The following is a 23,957-nucleotide window of genomic DNA, read 5'->3' on the forward strand; positions in this document are numbered from 1 at the left end:
CACTCTAGGAGCCACATGGACAACACTTTCCAGACTGGCCAGTTATACCAATTCTCAATCGAAAGAGGGGAACCTCAAAGGACCGAGCCCAAAACTACCAAGAACTAAAGCCAAAAAGACAAGACCAAGAGCAAAAGAGGGGGTCATCATCTGCAATGGGGTGATGGTGTAAAAAAAACCCACAACATCTAGCACCCACCCAAAGAAATGTTCCAGAACAATTCAAGGATAAAACTTGTGCAGAGCCATGAACCTTTGATCAACTCCTTTCCACCTATCCAACAACTAGGAAATGCACTCAAAATGAAATAAACCACGAATTGGGATAAGCATCTTCATCCTTGATTACACATGTGTGTAAGTGTATTTATTTCCTACTCAACAAGAACCTAGAAAGCCTCTCATATCCATTGGACTTAGCTATTTTGATATCCTTACTTCAAAAGCATCCTAGATAGTGCCTCATTGCCAATCAAGCATTCATAGCCTTCACGAGGTTATCGTTGTAGCCAGCCATGACTATTGCTCTACCTTTAGTGATTATTTTTATAGCACCAGTAGAGATATTCACACACCCAAAGCCAAATCATTTCATTTTCCTTTTCTTTCTCTTTGTTTGCTTTCTTTTCTTTCTTTCAACCCGTTGTTTGGCTTACGAGCATTGAAGCTCATAGAGGGTTTGGAAAACCACGATAGCGATTAAGCAGGTGTATGATTTTTACTAATCCCAATTTCACCTCAAGAACTCTCAAAGTACTCGGAGCAATTAAGTGAGTAAAATGGTGTGACCAAAAGACTTGGGTGCCTCAAACGCAACCAATGAATTCAATCCAAATTTAGTAGGAATCCTTTTCGCAAAAAGAGGTTATTACAAATCCAATCTCCAATTCAAGGAACTGGACAAAGAGATATCCATGAAATATACCTAACAAATCCACTAGGAGAAATGTACTCATGAGCATGCACACACATCTACAACCATACATATGTGAGCAGCAGCTTTGTAGCTATGAAAGACATTAAGCATATCAAGAGGAATCACTCAGTTTATTTTTCAAAAAGTTATAAAATAAATAGCTTCTGTGAATGGATAGCCACTACCTTCATTATGTGCACACACATCCAGACAAACATGCATACTCATGCACACCAATATACACATAAGAAATGCACACATATAGACACACAGATAAACACATGCATCAAACTGTTTCTTCTGCTTGTGCACAGGCATGTGCATGCAAACAAAAATTCACTCAACTAACACCCACTCACATACACAATTACTCACACATGCCCTTGTGCACATTCAGGCTCACATACAATCACCGCCCATATACATGCAACATGTATGCCTGTACACAGCCACACACAAAATTAAATTGCCTTTATAGAAACCTGTTTGTCAAAATTATTGCTCAACTTAAACCCACAATGCTAAACATCATTGTAAATGAGAAACTTCTCCCCATATCTGTCCTTAATATTAGAGATCGCTAAACTTCTCATTTTAAATGTTTCCTTTGCATGCAAGCAATTTGTAGTATAAAAACCATAATTGTAAACAAAGAATGTGCTTGTCAATATTGTGGTGGGTAAGAAATTAGCATTTCTAGAAAAATGTTGTTATCTAATGGATCATAGAAACTAGATTTGCATCGGTCAAAGAATGATTATGCCTATAAGAAGCATGAACTGGATTAATCAAAATTGCAGCACCTATTCGCAATGCTCTTTCAGCAACCAGGATGTACATGCAATCATCGATGACACCTCTTCCTCTGATGCTGTCCCAAAACCTTGCCAACGAATCCTGCCTTTTTTGTCAAGCAAAAAGATATACCTGTACAACAGATATTATTTATATAACAGATAAGCATTTAAGCAGTACAATTTTTGAACAAATTATACTATTTGGCAATTTGACACCAAATAGTGCAACGTGTTATAAATTGCCATGTCTTATCAGAAGGTAAAAATGTGTCATAAAGCTGTAAATATAATAGTAAATACCCTGTTAGAAGATTCAATATCTTGAGTTCTTTCCGCAGGTCATAATTATCTCCAAATGAATAGACAATGTGTCTTTGAAAACCTTGAGAACCCTCAACTACTTCAGATTTCCGCAATGTACGGAGAAGCAAACTCTTAATAGGCCAAAGAGATAACAGCCATGAATCTATAAAAGATACCTGCAACCACAGTTTGAAGTAACAGCTTTGTAACGAGTACTAGCAAGGGGAAACCGAAAGACTATACAAACATCTCACAATAAGCAAATACCCATACCGACACAAATACTGTTCTTGATTTATATGTTAATATTTGAATAATTAAGAAAGGAAAAACTATTTAAATGACTGACTGTGGACAAATATCCATACCAATGCAAAGACTACACTTTACTCCCTTAAAAGTTTGGAAAAGAAACAATCGGATCATGATATAGATAAGAAAAATTTGTAAAGAAAAAGTGAAGATGAATCAGGCCAGTAGCATTATTAATTACCATAATTTTCAAAGATTTCTGGGAAGAATTCACAAAATTCATCTAGTACCCCAGAAGCAAAGACAAAGGAAATATCGCAGATTGTCTGGCAGTTATGATGAGGGATGTGGGTGGCTAAAATAATGAAAAGGTGCACATGAGAAATATTCTCTAAAAGATGGGGATTTGACCCCACTGATATACAATCCAGGAAAAAATAAGTGGCTAGGCCATTGAGTACATTTGACAATAAAGAAACCACATATTTGGACAGGATTTGACCCCATCAGTGGAGTTAAGTTTGCATAACTTTGGTATGCTAGGGCGTCAAGTAAGTCAGGGATATGAGTGAGAGCTAGGCCAGGCTAGTGAAGGATGTGGAATTAAAAGTCCAGAGATTTGTAATCAAAGTATAAAAGCATTGAGTGGAAGATATAAAGTAACAAGAGATGAAGTTTTAACCTTAAAAAAAACAAAGATGGAAGCATGTTGACTCCCAAAATTTAGCTTAGTAATTTAAATTAATAATTTAAACATTATATTATATTTTATATAACTATGCCACCCTGCCTTACTTATGCCAAAATTCCAACCTTGGCCATTGTTTGTCTTATTTTGCCTTGATTTCCATCCTCTTTATTAGGCACGCACCATGTTGATGCTTAATTTCTGACAAGCCTCTTAATCTATGATCCTTATTAGGTCTCCATTTCCACTACTGATTTTACATGTTTGCCCAAGTTGGTGTCAATTTCCACATTGCATATTCAAATTTACTCAAGTTGATGTGGATTTCCACTTCACATCGGATGCATTTACCTAAGTCAGGTCTGATTTCCACTAAATGAGTATTTAAATTTGCCTATCATGGGTGGTTTCCACTTGATGTTTGATGGTTTTGCGTAGCTTGGTGGTGGTTTCCACTTCATTCCTAGTGGTTATGCCTAACTTGGTGTGGTTTCCCCTTGACATTTAATGGCTTTTCCTAACTAAGTGGTAGTTTCCACTTCATCTATAGTGGTTGTGAATTTTACTTGGATTCTAAGTTCACCTAAGTAGGTGTGAGTTTCCACCAAGTGTTTGCCCAACTCCTGAAAAATTCTGCTTCAATATTAGAGATCGATTATAACCAAGCCCTCATTGTGTTTAACCAAAATGTTTGTAAATTGTGAATTTTATTGTAGACTCAATCTTGTAAAAAAGCCTGGAGTCAAATTTCAATGGTGTGAATTACATAAAGGGAGTTAAAAATGAAATTAAATTGCAAAGTTCGAACTAATTGATAGAAATATAATAAATGATAGATCTTTGAGTTTAATGGCTTGGCAAATAATTAAATGACGGGGCTCGATCATAATAGAATGGTCAGAATTAAATATATCACCAAGTAATTGAATGAGTTTAAAATTTGCTCTCCAGATCAGAGGAGTAAAGTCATTAAATGCCAATTGCAAGCATTTATCAAGGGCAATCAAATACACAAAGGTGTTTGATTTTATTAATTGGAAGGTGCTACAAATCAAATGCCGGTAAAAGGGTGCAAAGCCATGAAATTATCTAGGGGCTGCAATTAGTGGTTTTTATGTTTCTCAACTCCCCAAGCCAGGTCGGCCCAAATTTTGAGACACCCCCTTCAGCCCTGTTGGGGAGGTTAAGATTTCATTCCAAGCACATGAAGTATTTGATTCTTCAGGAAATCTAACTCATATCAGAAGAGTTCTTACAAACTGACCAATTCTCTTTTACATCAGCAACTCGAATTGGGAATAAGGCATGGGGAGTAGGTGAAAAATAGACCCTTAACATCAAGATCAATCAAAGACAAGGCTATAAATTTCATAATTCTCAAGGAAAATTGAATCTAAGGGGTATGGATTGCAGACCTGGGCAACAAAATCAGAACTTAGGGTGATGTCACACAGAACTTAGACACGCCCAAAATTTTGACATTAGCCAGCAAGGTAAGTTTCTTATGGGTTTTTCTGATAAAAATTCAAGGGGAACTGAGGTGATAAAAGAGCCATATCTTAAGAAGATCAAACCCAATCAGGCTGATAATTGAATTAAACCTCTCATTCTCATTTATACAGAAAGAGTTAAGAATCAGATTTTAAGAGAGAAAATGAGGAGAATTCTTTCTTAGACTATGATAGAAAGTTGTTCATAGCAAGAGTGCCACTATAATGTATCAAATTTCATTTCTTGGCCATAAATTTCCAATCTCTAAGATAAGATAGATAAGATAAGATAAGATAAGATAAGATAATGATATTAATATCCAACAAAAGACCAAAAAAGGTCTATAGGACTGGAGGATTACATCAATGAGGCTGACAGCAGCAGGAGCACACAAAGGTGTCCAAAAATAAATACAAACAACAACAAGAGAACGCAAACAAAGAACCAAAGAGGAGGCCAAGAGACAGACTAAGAGTCCTTTCTAGGTGAAAAGAAAGAAGTCACTGAATGATATGCATGCTAATGAGTAAAGACCCTACTCTGTCTGTGGCCACCCATAGAGGAGTGTCGCTGGTATAACTAACTGGTCCGGGATCTGATGCATTTGGAATGCCTGGTAGATCTAGTGGAGCTAGAAGGCCTTTTCACACCATGCAAAAGGAGATAATGGTGTGAAAAAGGCAGTAATAAGCTGAGTAGACGAGTGTCGATGCGGAAGTAGCGACTAGATCATGCTATCACGGAGCATAGTGGCCTCTTGAAGATAAAGTGCAAGACAGTGCTGATCATAGTAGCTGAAAAAATCATAGAGAGAGAACCACTCCCAAAACAGACAGAAAAATCTCCCTCTGATCTCATAATAAATGGGGCAATCGAAAATGAAGTGATTCTCAATCTCCACCTCACCCAAAGTACAAAGCCTACAAATCTGCTCTCCACTGTCAATATGATGGTCAGTCTGAACCCAAAGACAATGAGAACCAACTCTGAAAGACCCCCAAAGAGATACACAAGGCATGAGACCACCTCTAGGAAAGGTAGTTAGGACGAACAATAATACCATCAAACATCTCCAAAAAGTGCTTCACGTAAAAGGACATCCATGGGCATAACCCACCAGGAGGGTTAACCCAAGTAGTGGCAATGTACAATCTATAGATGTCAAGTCTGACATGCTCATTCAACTCCTGCCAAGAGGGGAGAAGATTAATTAGGGCATTCAGTGAGAATTGAAAGGGGGGAGGTGGTTAATATCAATTCCAATCGAACCAAGCAGAGATGAGGCCTATGCATACCAACAACATACGCGAGAACCAAACTCATTATACACAATAGACATAAACGAACAATACGCTAAATAGCAGTACCGATCACAATCACCAGCATGATCCGCAAAACCACGAAGACGATGGAGGAACCAAACCAGATAAAAAATGGTTGCTATACTAAAAAGATGAGTGTCAAACTCTGCAAGAATGACACTGTGAGGAGTGAACCTGTGACATCTAATGATGCACCTCAAAAATAAAGTTTGAACCCACTCGATCGAGACCCAATTAGAACCAAGAAGGGATGGGCCCCAAACCATAGACCCATAGAGAATAGTTGGCCTCACAAGAGAGTCCAAGAAAGATAACTTGGACGAGGTATCTTGGAAGTGGTGCCTGAAACACTACTTCTCAAGCAAAGCAAGGGAACCCATACCCTTATTAACTCTGGGCTGAATAGCTGGCCTCATAGCGAACCGTGGTCTGGAAAACTTAACCCCCAGATAAGTATTGGATGTAGTGATCTCGATCTCCTAACCTTGAAAAAAGAAGTGGAGATGGGAAGTCTTTAAACAATTGAAGATCATGACCCAAGTCTTACTCAAGTTAACCACAAGCTATCGCTGATCACAAAAGGAAGCCAAGCCATCAAGAAGCCTCTATAAACTCTCTAGAGAGGAAGCAAGGAGAACCACATCATCGGCAAAAAGAAGGATGGAGATTAGAACCTGGTGAAGATACCAGCCATCTCCAAGGAGCAGGGACCTTTGTAGGAAGTCCTCGAGCTCATCAATATATAACCTGAACAACGTAGGAGAAAGAGGATCAGATCCGAGAAACCCTCGGGAGTCCTGAATTTGCCAACCACAATCTCATATAGTCTCATAATAGCGGTACATAACATCTTAGAGATGCCAATCTCCCTAAGCCTCTCAAACAGAACCACCCTGGGAACAAAATCAAAAGCTTTGCGAAAATCGACAAAGCAACAATAAACCTTCTCCAATTTGTGTCTAGCCTCCTCAATAATAGCTTGTAAAGTGAAGATGTGATCCATAGTCTGATAGTCTGCTCAGAAACCAGCTTGCCCTCTAGCTCTGCAACCTATCCTATCCAGCTCACCAGATAACATAGTATTAAGGGTTTTCGTACACAGTTTCGCAAATGTGTGCCCAATCATGATGGTTCTGTAGTTCCCCTAATCAAAGACCAGGCCAGTCTTATGAATAGGATAAATTAGATGCCTGGACCAAGAAGTCGAAAAACCAACGTGAATCACTCTATTAAAAACAATAGAAAGATAGGGGCCCAAAACTAAGGCACCGAACTTAAAAAGCTTAGCTTGAAAACCTTCCTCATCAGTAACTCTAGTACACTTCATGGATCTGATGGCCTCAAAAATGTGGAAAGGGTTGAACAAGCAGTCGAAAGGAGACAAAATGGGATGGATAGAAGGCTGCCCCGGAATGTCATAAAGAGTCATGGTGTGCAAGGTAAGGGAGCGAAAGTCGAGGGCAGAGTGGAGGAGAACTGCGGGGGAAAAGACTGTGCCAGAAAAGCTGGGGATTGTGGATCAATGTCGAGCAGAGGGATTTGCACTTGGAAGGGGTGAAGGAACGTTTCTTAACGCAAAGAAAATTTAAAAGAAAGTTCAAAGTTCAAAATACACCATATGATGTTGTAAGGCAAGTTGAACATAGCGGTGAAAATCCATAGACCAAGGCCAACAGAGCTAAGTATTGAGTTGTTCAAGAGCATGGAAAGACTAGCAAGAATTTCAAGCAAGTTACAATGCGAGGACTTCCTACACAAGTAGGCTACAAGTTGCTCAAACATAAGCAAGAATGTTCTTGTTAGTCCTAAGGGCCCTGATTACTGAGACGGGGGGTGAATCAATAATCAATCAATTAAACAACTTTTCAACCTCTTAAACCCTTATCACAATATGAGCTCAATAACAACAAATGAAAGCATCGAACAGATAAGCACATCTAGAAATAATGTAACACTTGACACAAATATTTTGGTCTCGTGGAAATCCAATTTTGATGAAAACCGCGGTGGAAATTAGCATCCACAAATTGTGCACTCTTCTGAAACATGCCCTATTAAGAGCTTAACCCTATTAGGAGTTTACAAAGACATTGCTAGGTGCCACCCAGTTAAGGGACTTCCCTCTAGCCCTGTTAGGCACTTTACTTTGTCAAGAGTAGCCTTGTTAGAGGACTAAAAACACTAATTAAATTGTCACCCTATTAAAAGATTTACAATAAAGGACCAGTTAGGATCCACCCAGTTAAGGGATTTTATGAAAGATCCCAAAAAGATCCTTTCACTGAACTTCTATAAATTTTAATTAAAATAATAGATTTTCCTATGCCAAATATAAGTAAACAATAATTAACAACAGCAGAAAATAATATAATATTCAGTCAACCATAATAGCTACAAATCATACCAAGCAAGATATGTAATCACTATACCAGCAAAGCTGTTTACAAACAAGGAATGAAGATGCCAGCTACAAGAATGGACCAGCCACACACCAAAAGGGTAGAGATGGCTGACATAAGCCAACCACGTGCCAGCTGAAAGGAAGCCATACGGTTGCTATAGTCACGCCAAGGCAACAAGAAGATCCCAACATGTCAAACAAGACCCTCAATGTGCAATGGACAAGTACCCCTAAATGCGGAACTTAATAATCTTTGTCAACTGCTGAAACAGCACTCTAGAATGTTGCTGAAACCATCTATTGGGGTTTGCGTACCAACAGCCAAGCTCTAGGGTTTGAGTCCCAGTCCTCTAGAATCACTCCTTAGAGAAAAATCGCAAATACCAAGAGTGAAGATGTAAAAGATAATGAAAGAATGAGCCAACATCTCCTTTTATCTCCCTCTCAAAGCCAATCGAATCCTAAAGGGAGAATATGCCTTTCCCTTTATTATAAAATAGCATCTTCTCAATTAAAAGGCCTTTATGTATAGGAAAAACACCCCTTTCCTCAAATAACATAACTTTAGGTGCTTGAAGATCTCTAGATGATGAAAATAAGTTATAATAATTCAAGACCTTTCCAACGAGCTATAACACATAGGCCTGCCTAACCAGATGAAGCTGAAATCCCCTTATTACTCCAATTAGCTATATAAATAGCTCTATTTTAATTTATTTAAACGCAAACTTAGGAAATATTAAATATTTCCCTTTATTCAACTAGAAAGCCAAACCAACCAAATAATCAGTGAATGGGTCATGTCACCTGCCTGTGACTGATGTTGGGCAATGTGGGCCAACTAGCAATCCCATCCCTAAAAACTAGGGATGCTCCTAGCAAATAGGGGATATACCCTATCACCATGAAACTAAAACCGTATATTAGTCCCAAGCAGCCTCAAATCTGATCACTGCCACAACCTCCTAAATTTTAGGAAAATCCCTAAAATTAAGGAACTGCCCCGACTAGCTCTCAAACTGACTATAGAACCAGCTTTGGTCATCGAGTATCCAGTACGAGTCTTTATCCACCACTACTAGCTTACGAGACTCCAATAATAGGCCAACTCTCATGACTTTGCTAGTCAGATTAGAGAGGGGACATGACATTTTACTACTACATTTGTTAGGGAACAAGTAGAATGATTTGTAGAACACCTTTGCCTAATCAGATCCAATATAGTATGCAAACACTTCATGCCCAACTATTTTTTTTCTTAATCGCACCTTCACATAGACCGCCACCAATGGTCAACACAATTCTTTTACCATCAGCAAATATATAATGTTCTTCAAGCCCTAAAACATTCCATCGTGTTAAACTTGCCCTAACATGTTTCACTTTGAATTTCAAACCTCTCCATCGTATACCATGCGCCCAAACACACATCTCAATGCACACAACAAATTTCCTAGACTGCATTGTCCGACAACTAAGTTTTCATTTGAATTCATGAAGAACAATCAAACACATTTTGACTAAACAAACTCTTCTAGAATCTTCATGACGAATTGCATCGATGACTAGAATGTCAGATCATCACCTCCAAACATTAAGACACGTCACCATATCGTGTTGAGCTCAACCAAACTCACCACATCATGCTAGTCACAAATCCTCAATCTACCACCAACCACTCAAGAACACAAATACTTTATCCAGAAACTTTGCTACCACTGTAGTACTTCTTCACTGGTCATCCAAATGAGTTGTGGTCATAACCATAGCATCTACAGGCCATGTTCTACCTCTTGTGACCGATCCGCTTAACTCTTCATAGATTTGACAAAACAATCAAATCACTAATTGTTCTAGCAATTGCACCGTTAACCTTTATCCAATCATAACTTACCCAAACCTTTACATCAAGAGTAGTGATCATACATTTGACTTCCAAAGACGCTCATAAGTCTTCGATAAGGATAGAAACCATTGTCGTAACATTTATACTTGGCAACATGTTAGAAATACTCAGTGTTAAACAGGGACTCGCACCCCCTCCCAAACCTCAGAGTACTTGTCCCCGCATTGGGTACTCATGTACCCAAATACCCCCAACTCCGCCATTCCGCAAACATGCCGCCACTAGTATGGGGACTTGGATTTCTATTTGACTTTTTTTTTTTGAATGTTACTATTGAATATGTAATATGTTACTATGTTGAATGTTCAATGTTTCTAGTTCATGTTGCAATCTCGCTATGTTCAAGTATTTTAATTTGGTAGGTTCTACTAAAACATCATTTCATAACAAGCATTTCAATTTCTATATGTATACTATACAACAATCTTCCCTACCCCGTCCTCCCCTTGGCATTGTCCCTTGGTTGTTGTCCTGAAAATGAGGCTCATTTTCCCCCTGTCCTGGAAACTCGTCCCGACGTACCCCAGTACTAGGGTAACATTGGAAATACTAGGTCAATATTGAAATCAACGACAACACAATAACTAATCATCATTCACGACAACTCTATACATCAGCTACCATCACTACATCAATTATGCCAACAATCACAAGATAAAAGGCAAGTCAAAGTACAAAATCATGAATGAGTATAGAAGAAAAGGGAGAACCTCATGCAAACCTGAATTTCCTCCAAAAATTCAAATTCAATGAATGGTTCAACTTCATGCCACACACTTCTAGAAGTGTAAGATCAAGTACAAATTTGAAAGCAAGTCAATTAGGAGATTTCAAGATCACGACATCATGAACATAACGAGATATCAAGCATAAGAAAATTCATGAGCTAACACAATAAGAAGATTTCCAAAGCTGTACAAGGCAATATGAGGACGAAACAATTGGAGAATAGGAGTCATCACAATTGAAGGTTTGATAATGTTGAGATATTTTCTCACCATCAAGAGGTATTTAACAAGTCTATAGGATTAGTAGGTGGCGCTTAGTTTTTCAACTAGTGAGATCATGCCAAGTGTCCCTATGGGATCAACAATATTATGTCCAGATTCTTTGAGTTTGCCAAAAGAGAACAATAAAAAAATTATTATCTAAAGAAATATGTGTTTTAAGTTGGCATTTTATTAGTGGCCCACTAATTGGTGCCTTCCTCTATAAGTTTCTACCTAACCAATTTTCTTATTGGCCCTTAAAAGCAATGTAATTCTCTTATTAGCACACAAGGTGGTGCCAAATTGTAATTGGCCAACATTTAATGATTGCAGCAGTTAGGCATGCTAGGGCATTGTTGGATAAATTTTGGCCCTTGATCTTTAATTGATCTTGGCCCTTCATCATAATTGAACTATAGAAGACCAAGCCTTCCCATTTGTAACTCATTAGATCAGATTAGAACTAGATTAGAATAGCTAAGTGAAAGACTTGGAGAATTTTTTGTTGTATACTACCAAAATTGTTCCTTCTTTCATTGTTGATTTTCATGGGGAATGTTGTGACATTTGGAGTTTTGCATGTCTTCTACATTTCCTCACTTAGAGCAGACTTTATTTCATGTTGAGTAGAAGTAGAAGTAGTTGAATGGAAGATATTGTTGAATGATGATTAATGGTGGAGCTAGAGTCAATACTTTTTGGTACTTGTTCATTGTAAGTAACAATGCAAAGTTAGTCTTGGCCTAAATTGCAAGTGTTTTAACTTCTATTGGAAATGTTCATTTAGATTGTGCCTTCATAGCATATTTGACTGAATATTAAAAATGTGAAAACCATATCCGCATCCTTAGAAGATTACACTCTCCTATGCCTAGTTGACATGGCAAAGTAAAGATTGGTTAGAGGCTCACCCCATCATCAACATTGTCTTACATTCTTGGAGAAGAATAGCTTCTTCACAAGCCTTTTCTCTTTATAGTTTGGTTCAAAGAAGTTAAGAGTAGTTGATATCCATTAAATGAACTCTGTAAACCCCTTTGTGATACCCAACATATCATATCATTGTAACTGAGTAAAAATTCACAAGAAGGAAACTTGTGGTTGTCTCATTTGATCACACAATCTATAGGAATTGTTTAGCATATGAGCATCCTTATTCAAGAGAGCAAAAGAAATTTACTATTTTGTCTTGGAATATTGAGTCTTCAATTCTGCATGTTGTAGTGGCATAAAAATCGCATCAACCATGCCAATGCTAGATATTATCATCATTTCATATAAAAAATTTTATACATCTCTCACTGACCCAATGAACACATAAAATAAAAGTAGAAAACAGATTAGTTAATAGCATGATTAAAGGTCTTGTGCACAAAAAAACTTCTTATAAGCTTTGGCTAAAAAGCAAAGACAATACCACCCAGTCATTTCCTTCAACAATACCAATTAAACCTATCAGCAGAATCCCAGCCATGAGAGCCAAAAAAATTACTTTTTCCGTAAATCAATTTCATGAAGGTCTCAATAAGTTCGTCAAGATGATAAATGAAATTTACTACATAATGTCTGCCTGTATCAACATTTTGCCATGAAACTTTGCCACATTGCATATGATAACATCATGAGCCTACAATTCAAGTAGTTTTTCTCCAGCTTCTGTGAAATCGCAGATTTAAATGTTTCCATAAATCTTCTTACAAAACATTGAAATTTTAAAATGTTTCAAACTAGAAGGAGCTTTAGCCTACAATCTTTCCACGTTATACAATCCACATTTGAGAATGACTGGGAACATATTTGACAAAGAGGTGATCAATAAGATCTTTTTGCCGCAAAAGGTTTCTGATTTGACCAGTTTAAAAATAAAAAGGATTGAAATAAAATCAGTTTAGGAAGGAATTTGGAGTTCTAATTGAATTTGTCGTTCTGTTTTACACAGTGCAAGGCCTAGAGAATCCCCAAAGGAGATGTCAAAGCCCCCAACTAACAATCACACAATGGAAACACAACAACACAAGATCTGATACCAAATTCAACTTCTTTATTTATAGAACAATGGATTATATCCAATGTGTCGGGTTGTAAGGCCTTCCCGGTTACAACCAATACGAGAACAGTTTTGTAAGATCTCACAAGATCAAACCCAACCCTAGCTAGCCTGGATCTGTGACAACACAACAATCTAGTATAAACCCCAACCAAGATCTAAACTTGTGCTCGCAAGCCACCAAGCAATCTTCTTGTTTCTCAAGCCCACACTCAACTACTAGCTCTTCTCACAAACTCGCAACTCCAAATTCCTAACTAGATCTCTGCTTCCCTCAAATTCATTCTGTAAGAAATCTAACCCGTATAGCAATGGCAACTACTGATCGAACTCAATCTATGGTTAGAAGGATAATCAATGGGTTTACCATAGCAAGTTGAAGCCCTCCACAATATACTAAAATAACAATGCAATAATATGAACGATAAGAAACTCAACATTTTTAATTTGCTTCAGACATAATCAACGGAATACTAAATCACCCGAGTTACATACCATGCGGGATGTTTAGCACAACATTCAGAAACGTCTATACAGATTTGGGCTGATAGACCCAACATTTTACAAAAGATGAGTACAATACTAAGTAACAGTGGTACCTAGTTACCGTGAATGGTCTATCTCCTCATACAGATCATGACCTTAGATGGAGTTTGTTACCACCCGCTTAGTTCAGACTTCCTATGGCCTGTATTAACACTCCCAATGCCCCCGATTCTGTTGGTGTTCACATGAACCAGTCATGCCATTGTGCTACTCACAGTCTGCTCGTGTGTCCCCTACATGACAGTCATGCCTCTGAACTCCTGCCTTCCTATAGCGAGAATATTAAAATGCTGCCACCTTCCAAACCCACGTTATGAGTCAGTATTGCTTGCAATCTCCAATACCACCAAAATGCTCTACTAATAAAAGAATGGCCGCTAACTAAACTCTGTCGGGTGTCTATGCTACCTCACGTTAACCTCAGAAAATGTCTGCATGTTACATCTGATAAATGATTTAATTGAATGCCATCCACAACAATATCGAAAATATATCTGCAATGCTCCACGTTTGGTGATGAGTAAGTCTTTGATGAGTTGTTGGGGCTACGTCCAGCTTCTCCACTATCTCAAGGGGTTTCATCCTTAAGAGAGCACAATCACATTTAAGCAAACTTGTCTTTAAAATAATATTATATCTCATGGTGACAACCCCAAGGAAGCTCATTGCTTTTATAACCTCAATATGACGAAAGTAAAAACATCTAGGCAATGTTGGATAAAAGTCATTTTCGTCTTTTAGTCACTTGAGTTACTTTTGTTATAAAATGAGTTTAAGTCATAAAGTAACTTTATAAAATAACGTGACTTAACTATAGAAAGCTCCTCAACGTAAGTATTTCCCCAACGAAACTAAATAAGCTCTTGTGACTGATCAACATCCTCAAGATTAATGTTCTTAGTCTATCCAGATGGAAAGATAGACCAGCAAGACGCCAGTAAGGCCTAGCGCGGAGAAGGGGACATTACAAACCTCCCTTCCCGGGATTGCTTGCCCTCAAGCAATCTCAGTGTCGAATGCTGTAGGATCGATTTGCCCTCCCAAGTGGCATCTTCATATGGAAAATCTTTCCTGTGGACTAGATACTCCCTAATGGATTTGTTTCGTAGCTTCCTCTCTTTGATCTCAATCACCTCGGCTGGAACCAAAACCAATTTCCCTTCCACATCAAGTGGAGGCAATCCAACAGAGGGCACTACATGCTAACCAATCGTCTTCTTAAGGCAGACACATGAAAATCATTATGGATTCAACTGTGATCTAGCAAGTCCAGTTCATAAGCAACCTCTCCAACCCTCCTGGTAATGTGATAGGGGCCATGAAATCTTGGTTGAATCTTTTCAAATCCACTCTTCTTCAAGGAACTCTGCTTGTAAGGTTGGAGACGAAGGTAAACCATGTCACCTATCTCAAAACTCCTCTCTATTCGGTGGCGATCAGCATACATCTTTTGTTGATTCTAAGCCTGTATGGTGTTCTCCTAGAGAGATTTGACAATGTCCTGCTGATCCTGTATCCAATGTCTAGCTAGCGGCAATTTGCTATCCTATAAGGCTAGATCTACGAATGATAGTGGCTCGCTGCCATAGAGAGCTTGAAATAGTGTCATCTAGATGTGCATGTGGTAGGTGGAGTTGTAGCAGTACTCACCTAAATATAACCATTTAACCCAAGCTCTCTGTTGCCCCACTATGTAGTTCCGGAGATAACCTTCCACCCATTTATTTACTATCTCAATCTGCCCGTCCGTTTGTGAGTGGTAACTCGTACTAGGTGTCAATGTTGTACCTGCCAATTTGAATAATTCCTGCCAAAAGGTGTTGAAGAATTTGCTATCCTTGTCGCTCACAATGATCCAAGATAAGCCATGTAGAGGAAAAACCTCTCGAAAAAACAACTCGTTTACCCGAGATGACGACCAATCTGCTACTATAGCATAGAAATGAACAAACTTATTCAATCTATCTACAACCACAAAAATGGAATCTCTACCCATAACTCTTGGCAATCCTATAATGAAGTCCATGGAGATACTCTCCCATTTTTGTGTTGGAATAAGAAGAGGCTATAATAATTCAGCTGGAAACTCATGCTCCGACTTGTTCTGCAAACAAATCTACCATTCTCTGACATGCTGAAGGACAGTGTCCTTGAGGCCTTTCCATGAAAACCTTTCTCTGACCTGCCTATAGGTTTTGAAGAAACCTGGGTGTCCGGCTGAGGGTGCATCATGAAGACTATTCAAATTTTTTACTTTGAGCTTAGACTCTGGCACAAGGTAGATCCTATCCTTATAAAAGTCATATCATCGATTACCTTGTACCTGATGTCCTAGAGCTACCCATCCATGATCTGATAAGCTTGAGTATTCTTAGAATACTCAAACCATAACTAGGACTTCCAATCTACCGATATCTTTGAAATGACACAACACTCTACTATTGAAGGTCTCGTAGAAAGAGCATCTCCAACTATATTGTTCTTACCCTTAACATACTCAATTTCAAAAACATAGGCCTAAATCTTGCTGACCCACTTTTATTGTCTTTCATTGAGATTCTATTCTAAGAAATATCGCAAGCTGTTGTGGTTTGTCTTAATTGTGAATCTGCCACCCACCAAGTATATTCTAAACTTAGTTAAAGCATGCATAATGGCTAGCATTTCCTTGTCATAGGTGGAGTACGATTCTGTCCTTGAGCTTCCGGCTTGCATAAGCTATCGGATGTCTGTCCTACATCAAAACTACGCCAATTTCGTTCCATGAAGCATCACACTCTAAGACAAAAGATTAAGAGAAGTCAAGAAGTGCCAAAACTGGGCACGTGCTCATCACCTTCTTGAGCTTATCAAAGACTATTTTTGCATCATCCCTCCACCTGAATGCCCCTTTCCATGTGAGATCGGTATGGGGAGCTGTTGTCTTAGAGAAGCCTCTAGTGAACCTCTTGCAATAAGAGCAAAGACCAAGGAAGCCTCTCAAATCTGATACATTTCTCGGAGATGGCCAATCTAGGATAGCTTGTATCTTTTCTTGGTGTACCTTAACCCCATCCACACCAATCATGTGTCCAAGGTAAAGAATTTTAGTCAATGCAAATTCACAATTCGATTCCTTCGCAAACAATGAATGCTCCTCTATAATGCTAAGTACCTCATCTAGGTGTTGCAAATGCTCCTCCCAAGTCCTGCTAAAAATCAGGATATCATCAAAGAACACCAACACGCTCTTGCGAAACTGCTTTTCTAAAAATGTGGTTCATACATGACTAAAATGTGGCCAGTGCATTAGTGAGCCCAAATGGCATAACCAAAAACTCAGTGTCCGTAGTGGCATCCGAAAGTTGTTTTATGCACGTCCTCCTCCCGAACATGAATTTGATGGTATCCAGATCGAAGATCTATCTTCGATAAATAGACTGGCCCATGTAGTTCATCTAATAACTCATCAATGAGAGGAATAAGTTACCTATTCTTAATGGTCCTCTTGTTCAAAGCACGATAATCAATACACATGTGAAGAGTACCAAAACTACCGAAGAAGCAAAAGGGGTGGAGCTAGGTCTAATACATCCCATGTTTAAGAGTACCTTGATTGTCCTTTCTAATTCCTTTTTATAGTGCCTGGGGTGATGATAAGGAGTGGTAATGACGGGTTTCGCGCCCTTCTCTAACTCAATGATATTCTCAAACCCTCTATCTAGGAGAATACCCGAGGGTATGTCTTCAAAGACCCTCTTGTTCTTATCAAGCACTGGCTAAATGTCATAGTGAAATTGATATCCTTAACCTAATGTAGCCTTAGAGGAAATGAAACAGTGCGTTGCCCACTCAATGTCATCATGCCTCGTAATAGCCTCCATCCTATGAGCTGAAATCACTCTGGATTCACTCTCTGGCATGGCCTTGAGAATCATTATCGACCATCTTGTAAGAATTCTAACAGCATCTTACCATGATCAACTATGTACTTGCCGACAGTCTATAACCACTGCCTACCCAACATGGTGTCTAACCCATTCAAGTCAACAACATAAAAATCTGCCTCTAGAAGATAGTCATCAAAGTGAATCGAAAGCCATGGCACTTTTCTTGTGCACCTTAATCTATCACATTTTGCTACCCTAACTTCGAACTCGAGTATATCATCAACCTGTAATCCTTTCTTTGATGCCCAACGTGTGCTTATGAAATTATGTGATGCCCGTGTATCTAAAAGACACACATTACATTGTCTTCTAACTACGCCCTTCAAACGAAAGGGGTAACCAATGGGCTTGTTAGAAAGGGAAGCTACGATAGGGGACTATCTAAGAGTGGATTCCTTCTTCCTCTCTTTAGGAAGTTGCTCCTCACTTCCTTCCTTGTCGCCGCCATCAAAATCGCTACCTTCCTACTGCTCATCTTCCTCCGATAAAACCTCAACATAATGTATTGTACCCTTGCCAAGGCATCTGTGATCCGGTATCCACGGTTCCCTACATGCGAAACATAGCTTCTTCCTCAATTCATTTTGTGTCTCGAAGTCCAACCTGGGAGGGGAAGTCTTATGCTGATTCTTATTCTTTTGAATCGAAGCAAACCCCTCATAAGATTTCTTAGGAGGTTGTAGTATGGAAGAAGGTGAATCCAAATCATGTGCAATCTTAATAGCATCATCCAAGGTGTCCAGTTTAAGGACCTTGACCAAACCTCTAAATTTGTCCTGTAAACCCTCTGTGAACAGCATTAGTGTACGCTTTTTTGTCATATCCAGAACCATAACCGATACTCGCTAAAACTCATCAATGAAGTCATCTAAAGGTCGACCCTATCACAACTATGTCAAATCCCTATAGTAGACCTCAATGTCCTTCCTATCAAAACAAGTGATCAGCTTATAGCTAAAGGTCTCCTAAGATGTAATGAGACCATGATCCTAGGTGACTAACCCATGATGCCACCAATCATATGCTACTCCCTCTAAATGCATTGTGGCAAATCTAATGGCTTTTGTTTCCAACATGGGCTTAAGTATCGGGTAGGTGTCTAGCTTGTGAATCCAAGCTCTCATGGATGTCTTACTGCTGCCATCAAAAATGGGGAGGGATAACTTGTTCATGGCATGCTTCAAGTCCCTATTTTGTGCCCTAGGCCTCCTGTCCTATTGTGGTCTCTTTGTCTCCCTTTTTTTATTCATGTATTGAACAAAGGTCAAATTATGCTTAATCAGATCATGGAACAGATCCCACTCATCATACATAGCCATAACATTATTCAAAAGTAAGCCTATTGCTGCAAGTTGGGCTACCTCTTCCTCGGCATTATTGTTAGTGAAAATGGGCATCAAAGGTCTATCAGTGTTTTGTGTGAGGCCCTAGTAGCCCTCGACGATCCTGTCACACTACCACCTCCATTGTGATGACTCAGGGCTCTCCTGTTTACCGAGGCCAACTGTTGCATAGTACTTGTAAGTTGTTTAAGCACGTTAGCGATATTATTCAGTCCATCTCTAATAGCATGTAATGTTTCCCTCACTTCTCGCTCTTGTTCATCAGCCTCTCTATAGGCCATCTAAGTGACCTGTACCTGCTCAATCTGTTCAACCTATATACTCGTCTCAAAGGTTAGCTCCTCATCAACTGTGTAACTGTCCTCGATATCAATCTAGTCTGAAGATCCTACCTATTCAAGTCGGATGTGACTAAAATTATATAGATTCCTATTCGTGCCTATCTGACATTTTTCCTGTTTTAACCATCCTGCAACTCCAATAGTTTACCCACAAGTTGGCAAGTCTTGTGGCTCTGATACCACTGTGAGAAACATAACCCATACAGTACTAGCAACTACTAATCAAACTCAATCTATGATTAGAAGGATAACCAACTGTTTTACCACAACAAGTTTAAGTCCTCCGCGATATAGTAAAATAACAATGCAATAACATGAACGATAAGAAACTCAAAATTTGTAATTTGCTTCAAACATAATCAACGGAATACTAAATCACCCGAGTTACATACCATGCGGGATGTTTAGCACAACATTTAGAAATGTCTATACAAATTTGGGATTATAGACCCAACTTTTACAAAAGATGAATACAATACTAAGTAACAGTGGTACCTAGTTACCGTGAATGGCCTATCTCCTCACACAAATCATGACCTTGGATGGAGTTTGTTGCCACCCACTTAGTTCAGACTTCTTGCGGCCTGTATTAACACTCCCAATTGTGCTAGTATTCAAACATGACTTAGGGTCTTCAAAACGTTATTGCATGAAAAATGATTACATGTAAGTACAACATGTAACGGGAGATGAAAGGTGAGATGAGTGAAAATGGAAGTGGAAAATGGGATTACATGCATGTGTAGATGGTGAATGAGATGGAAAACGTGTAATCGCATTTGTTAGATGAGACGCAAAGTGTTGTGGCATGGAAAATGGAAGTGGAATGTGATGATGTTTTCGCATGAAGTGGAAAGTGGAGTGAAGTGAAATGTGCTCAAGTTCTTGGGAAAGAACTTGCAATTTCTTCCAAAATGGAGAAAAAACTAAAATGCAAACAAGCAAAACACAAAAACAAGCACAAAACAAACACATGCCCTTGGCAAAAGACTCAAACATGTCAAGATGCAATGCACTTCAACACACAAATTTGAATTTGAAAATTAGGGAAAACCCAAAAACAAGAAAACGATTAATTTCTTCATTTTGAAAGAAAAATGCACTTTCCATGGCAACAAAATCAACAAGTGGCAATCATCAAGAAAAAATATGCATGGAAATAGCAAGATAAGCATGAATTGATGAGCAAGTTTGAAAATGTCCACTTACTTGGAGGTTAAAGAGCCAAAATAGCAAGTTTTATAGACTTGAAGACCAATTCTTCCTCAAATCTGAATTTTTAAATAACTTTTTGACTTTTTCTGTACTTGCATTTAACAAAAATTAATGAGCAATGAAGGGTCGAATTTGACATTAAAGTGCCAAATACATGGTTTCCAAAGGCAATATCGTGTATTTAAAACTCAAAAACTATCCCTCTTGATCAAAGGTATGGGTTGGAAATGCATTTTTCTGAATTTTTTGATCAAAAACATGATTTTTTAATGCAAAAATCTGGCCCGTTTTTGCAAAAACGTGGCCAAAAAATGCATGTTATTTAGTCATTTTTTACTTGGGAATGCAAAAACAACTTCCCCAAATGCATATACATGAATCAAAATGCAAAAACGTGACTTCAAAATGCAAAAAGTGAATTAAAACCCCAATTTTCTGGGCGTTTTTAGCAAAAACGTGATTCACAAAAGGCATGAAATGAATTCGTTTTTGGCTTCGAAGTGCAAAAATGTGAGCCAAGATGTATTACAAATGATTGAAGATGCCAAAACACCTCTTTTCCTTGCAAAAACATGATTTAAATCACTCTAAATGGATTTATTTGAAAATCTTTCCAAAAATGTGCCCTTGGAGGGAGTTTGGAAAAACGTTTTTTGGCAAAATAAATCCATTTTTGATGTTAGAAAATCCATTGCCAAGCAAAAACGACCCTGTTGGAGAAAATTTCATGCAAAACCATCAAGTAAATCTCTCGCAATGATCAAAATCTTGTTCTTGGGAGGCAAAGACATATTCTTCAAAAACGGACTTTTTGAGTGTCATTGCATATATTAAAACATGTTTTTTGATCAAAATCGGACCTTTCTGGGTCATTTACATATTTTAAAACATGCATCTCTCCAAAATCACACTTTTTGGGTGCCATTACATGTTTTAATATATGCTCATAGGCAAAAACGGACCTTTTGAGGGAGGAAGCATATTTTAAAATGCACCTCACATTTTAGATGTCTAAGTGTGAAAACTCGCTTTTGATGCAGTAGCATCAAAAAGGTCCACTTATGATAGACTTTTGATGTAATGACATTAAAAAGGTCCACCAAAATGAACTTTATATGCAGTGATATGTAAAATGTCAACTTTTGATGGATTTTACATGTAATTGCATACAAAATGTCCACTTTTGGTGACTTAAATATGCAAAGACATGGAAAAGGTCGACTTTTAATAGATTAATACTTCTAAGTTGAAATTATATACAATGGCATATAAAAGGTCCACTTTTGATGGATTTTACATGTAGTGATATATAAAATGTCCACTTTTGATGGCTTTAAGTAATTTAATAAGCACGTCAATTTAAATTCATTAAAATATTATTTAAGTGGGACATAAATTATATTTACATATCATATTAACAATGTAACATGTAAATATTATTTAAAAAGTAATATTTACTAGAGCATTTGATTTAAATGCTAAAACTTAAATTGAAATATATAGTTAATATAGTCATTTAAGTGAAAAATCAAAAAGTAACTCAACTTAAAAATATAACATAAAGAGACTATAGTTACTTTAAGTGAAAATTTAAAAGATAAAGTAACTTTAAAACATAACATAAAATGAATTTAAGTTATATTTTTCAAAAAGTGAATGTCAAATTAGAAATATAACATGATATTTTTAATTCATGTTATTGCATCAAAAAGATCCACTTTTTGGGCACTAAAATGGCCATATCTCTTGACTGACAATTCTGATTGAGCTCTAAGTTAGACTGCATCCAACGGAAAAGCGAAAGGCATGACATGAGCAAAACCAAAGGACTAAAAACCAACAAATGCAAACTCAAAAGCAAACAACAGACGATGAAGGCTTTGAAAATCAAGGAAAGGCTCGACAGAAAACAAAACGAAAAAGACTTGACGAAGGCCTTCAATAACATGATTTGATATATGAATTGAAATGGATCGATCAATCAACATTAAGCAATTGAATATCAAATTCAAGCTTAGAGAAATGCAAAACTAGCTTGAAAAAGTTTCGTGCTATTACCAACATTTTGTGGTGACAAAATGCAGGACAACAAGCATAAACCACCAAGCACGCTAAGTATCGCCGAGTATACCAAGCAAGCACATTTACCAAGCTCCTACAAGCATCACCGAGCATAGGTTCCATCGAGCATATCATCAATCAAGCACCTCCAGCATCACTATGTTCCTTCAGTCATCGAGCCCCCTCAAGGAAAACTACATCCAAGAACCCCTAGTAGTGACCGAGCATTACCATCTTTCAAACAAATCCACTCACTCCAAGGTCAAAATCACTACAACGTGCAAGAACACCAATTACCCCAAGATGCTCCTGCATCACTATTACTCTACTTTCCATATATAAAGCATATTTTCGATAGGATTCATTCTGTAATTTGGCATATTGCCACCATAGTTAATCAAGGACACTTCATTGATATCAAATGCATGCAATTGAGCCAGAGAATTCGAGGGCTCTAAAAGGAGAGAGAAAGATTGGTGGCTATGCAAACACAATGCCTTTATCCAATAGCAAAAGCAGACAAATCACCTACTCCTCCAATGATACAACAAATGAATATCACTTTAAATATCACCAGATCCACAAAAGTTTCACAGGAAAAGGAAGCAACTCAAATGGCCCAACAGATCACAACAGGACTTCACCTAGATCAGCAACTAAACCATTTCATTCCACCTTTTAACTGAAAGAAGAATTTGAAGAGAATAAATGTCAATAACTGCATGACTGTCACCGACATAATCCAGCCAACCATGGTAAAAACTTACGAACAGTTTGCAAGGAAAAAACTACAATGACAGTTATGTCACTGGATAAACAGAACCTTATTATGAGCCGAATTTTGCTGAAACTCCTAGTTGTTTGCTGAGGGTGTCTTTCTTCTTGATATTTCGTAAATCATCAATTAAGTCAAAGGTCAAACAGAGAAGTAGAAGAAATTGAAAATGCTTCAACCGTTTACTAACACGCATCCCTAAAAGTAAACCATCATTGTAAAAATGGAACAAAAATTCAAAATAACATACAAGAAGTGAGTTACTCTTGTGATTAATAAAATGATCATAAGCAAAACAACTGAAATTTATAATGCACATAGGCCAATTACTGACCTCATAAAGCTGCAGGTCTGTCTTAGTTTTGAATGCTTCCAAAAATGGGGAACTCCAGGAGTCAATCATAGCCTACATATCCAACAAAAAAAGGTAAGAAAACAAGTTACAGTGATCAAAATTGTTGTCATTGATGTCAAAGGTCAAACCAGCATGATACTTCCAAGATATTCCATTAAGTTTTATGCAAATATCAGAGCAGTTTTGGAACTCTGTTGGGAAGTCTTCATTTGCATTTAAATTGAATATATAATTATTTATTTAATCCTACCTGGACTGATCCATGCCTAACACCTGTTGA

The 23,957-nt window shown here is 37.9% G+C and overlaps 1 protein-coding gene across 2 annotated transcripts in view; it reads right to left on the reverse strand.

The window, feature by feature from the left end:
- Nucleotides 1-1,337: 1,337 nt before the first annotated feature.
- The window catches only part of LOC149541076 (ATPase complex subunit), a 175,651-nt gene continuing 153,031 nt past the window's right edge, over nt 1,338-23,957 (reverse strand). For both annotated transcript variants that reach the window (XM_089799801.1, XM_089799800.1), the window contains 3 exons: nt 23,657-23,728; nt 2,014-2,192; nt 1,338-1,843 (listed from right to left, as the gene is read on the reverse strand). In XM_089799801.1, coding sequence (XP_089655927.1) covers nt 1,720-1,843; nt 2,014-2,192; nt 23,657-23,728 — 375 coding nt within the window. In that variant the 3' untranslated portion in view covers nt 1,338-1,719. The remainder of the gene's footprint in view (nt 1,844-2,013; nt 2,193-23,656; nt 23,729-23,957) is intronic.

The sequence above is a fragment of the Cupressus sempervirens genome, chromosome 9 (assembly GCF_028749045.1).
Source record: "Cupressus sempervirens isolate cs-2001-9-10 chromosome 9, ASM2874904v1, whole genome shotgun sequence".
NCBI classification, from domain to species: Eukaryota; Viridiplantae; Streptophyta; class Pinopsida; order Cupressales; family Cupressaceae; genus Cupressus; species Cupressus sempervirens.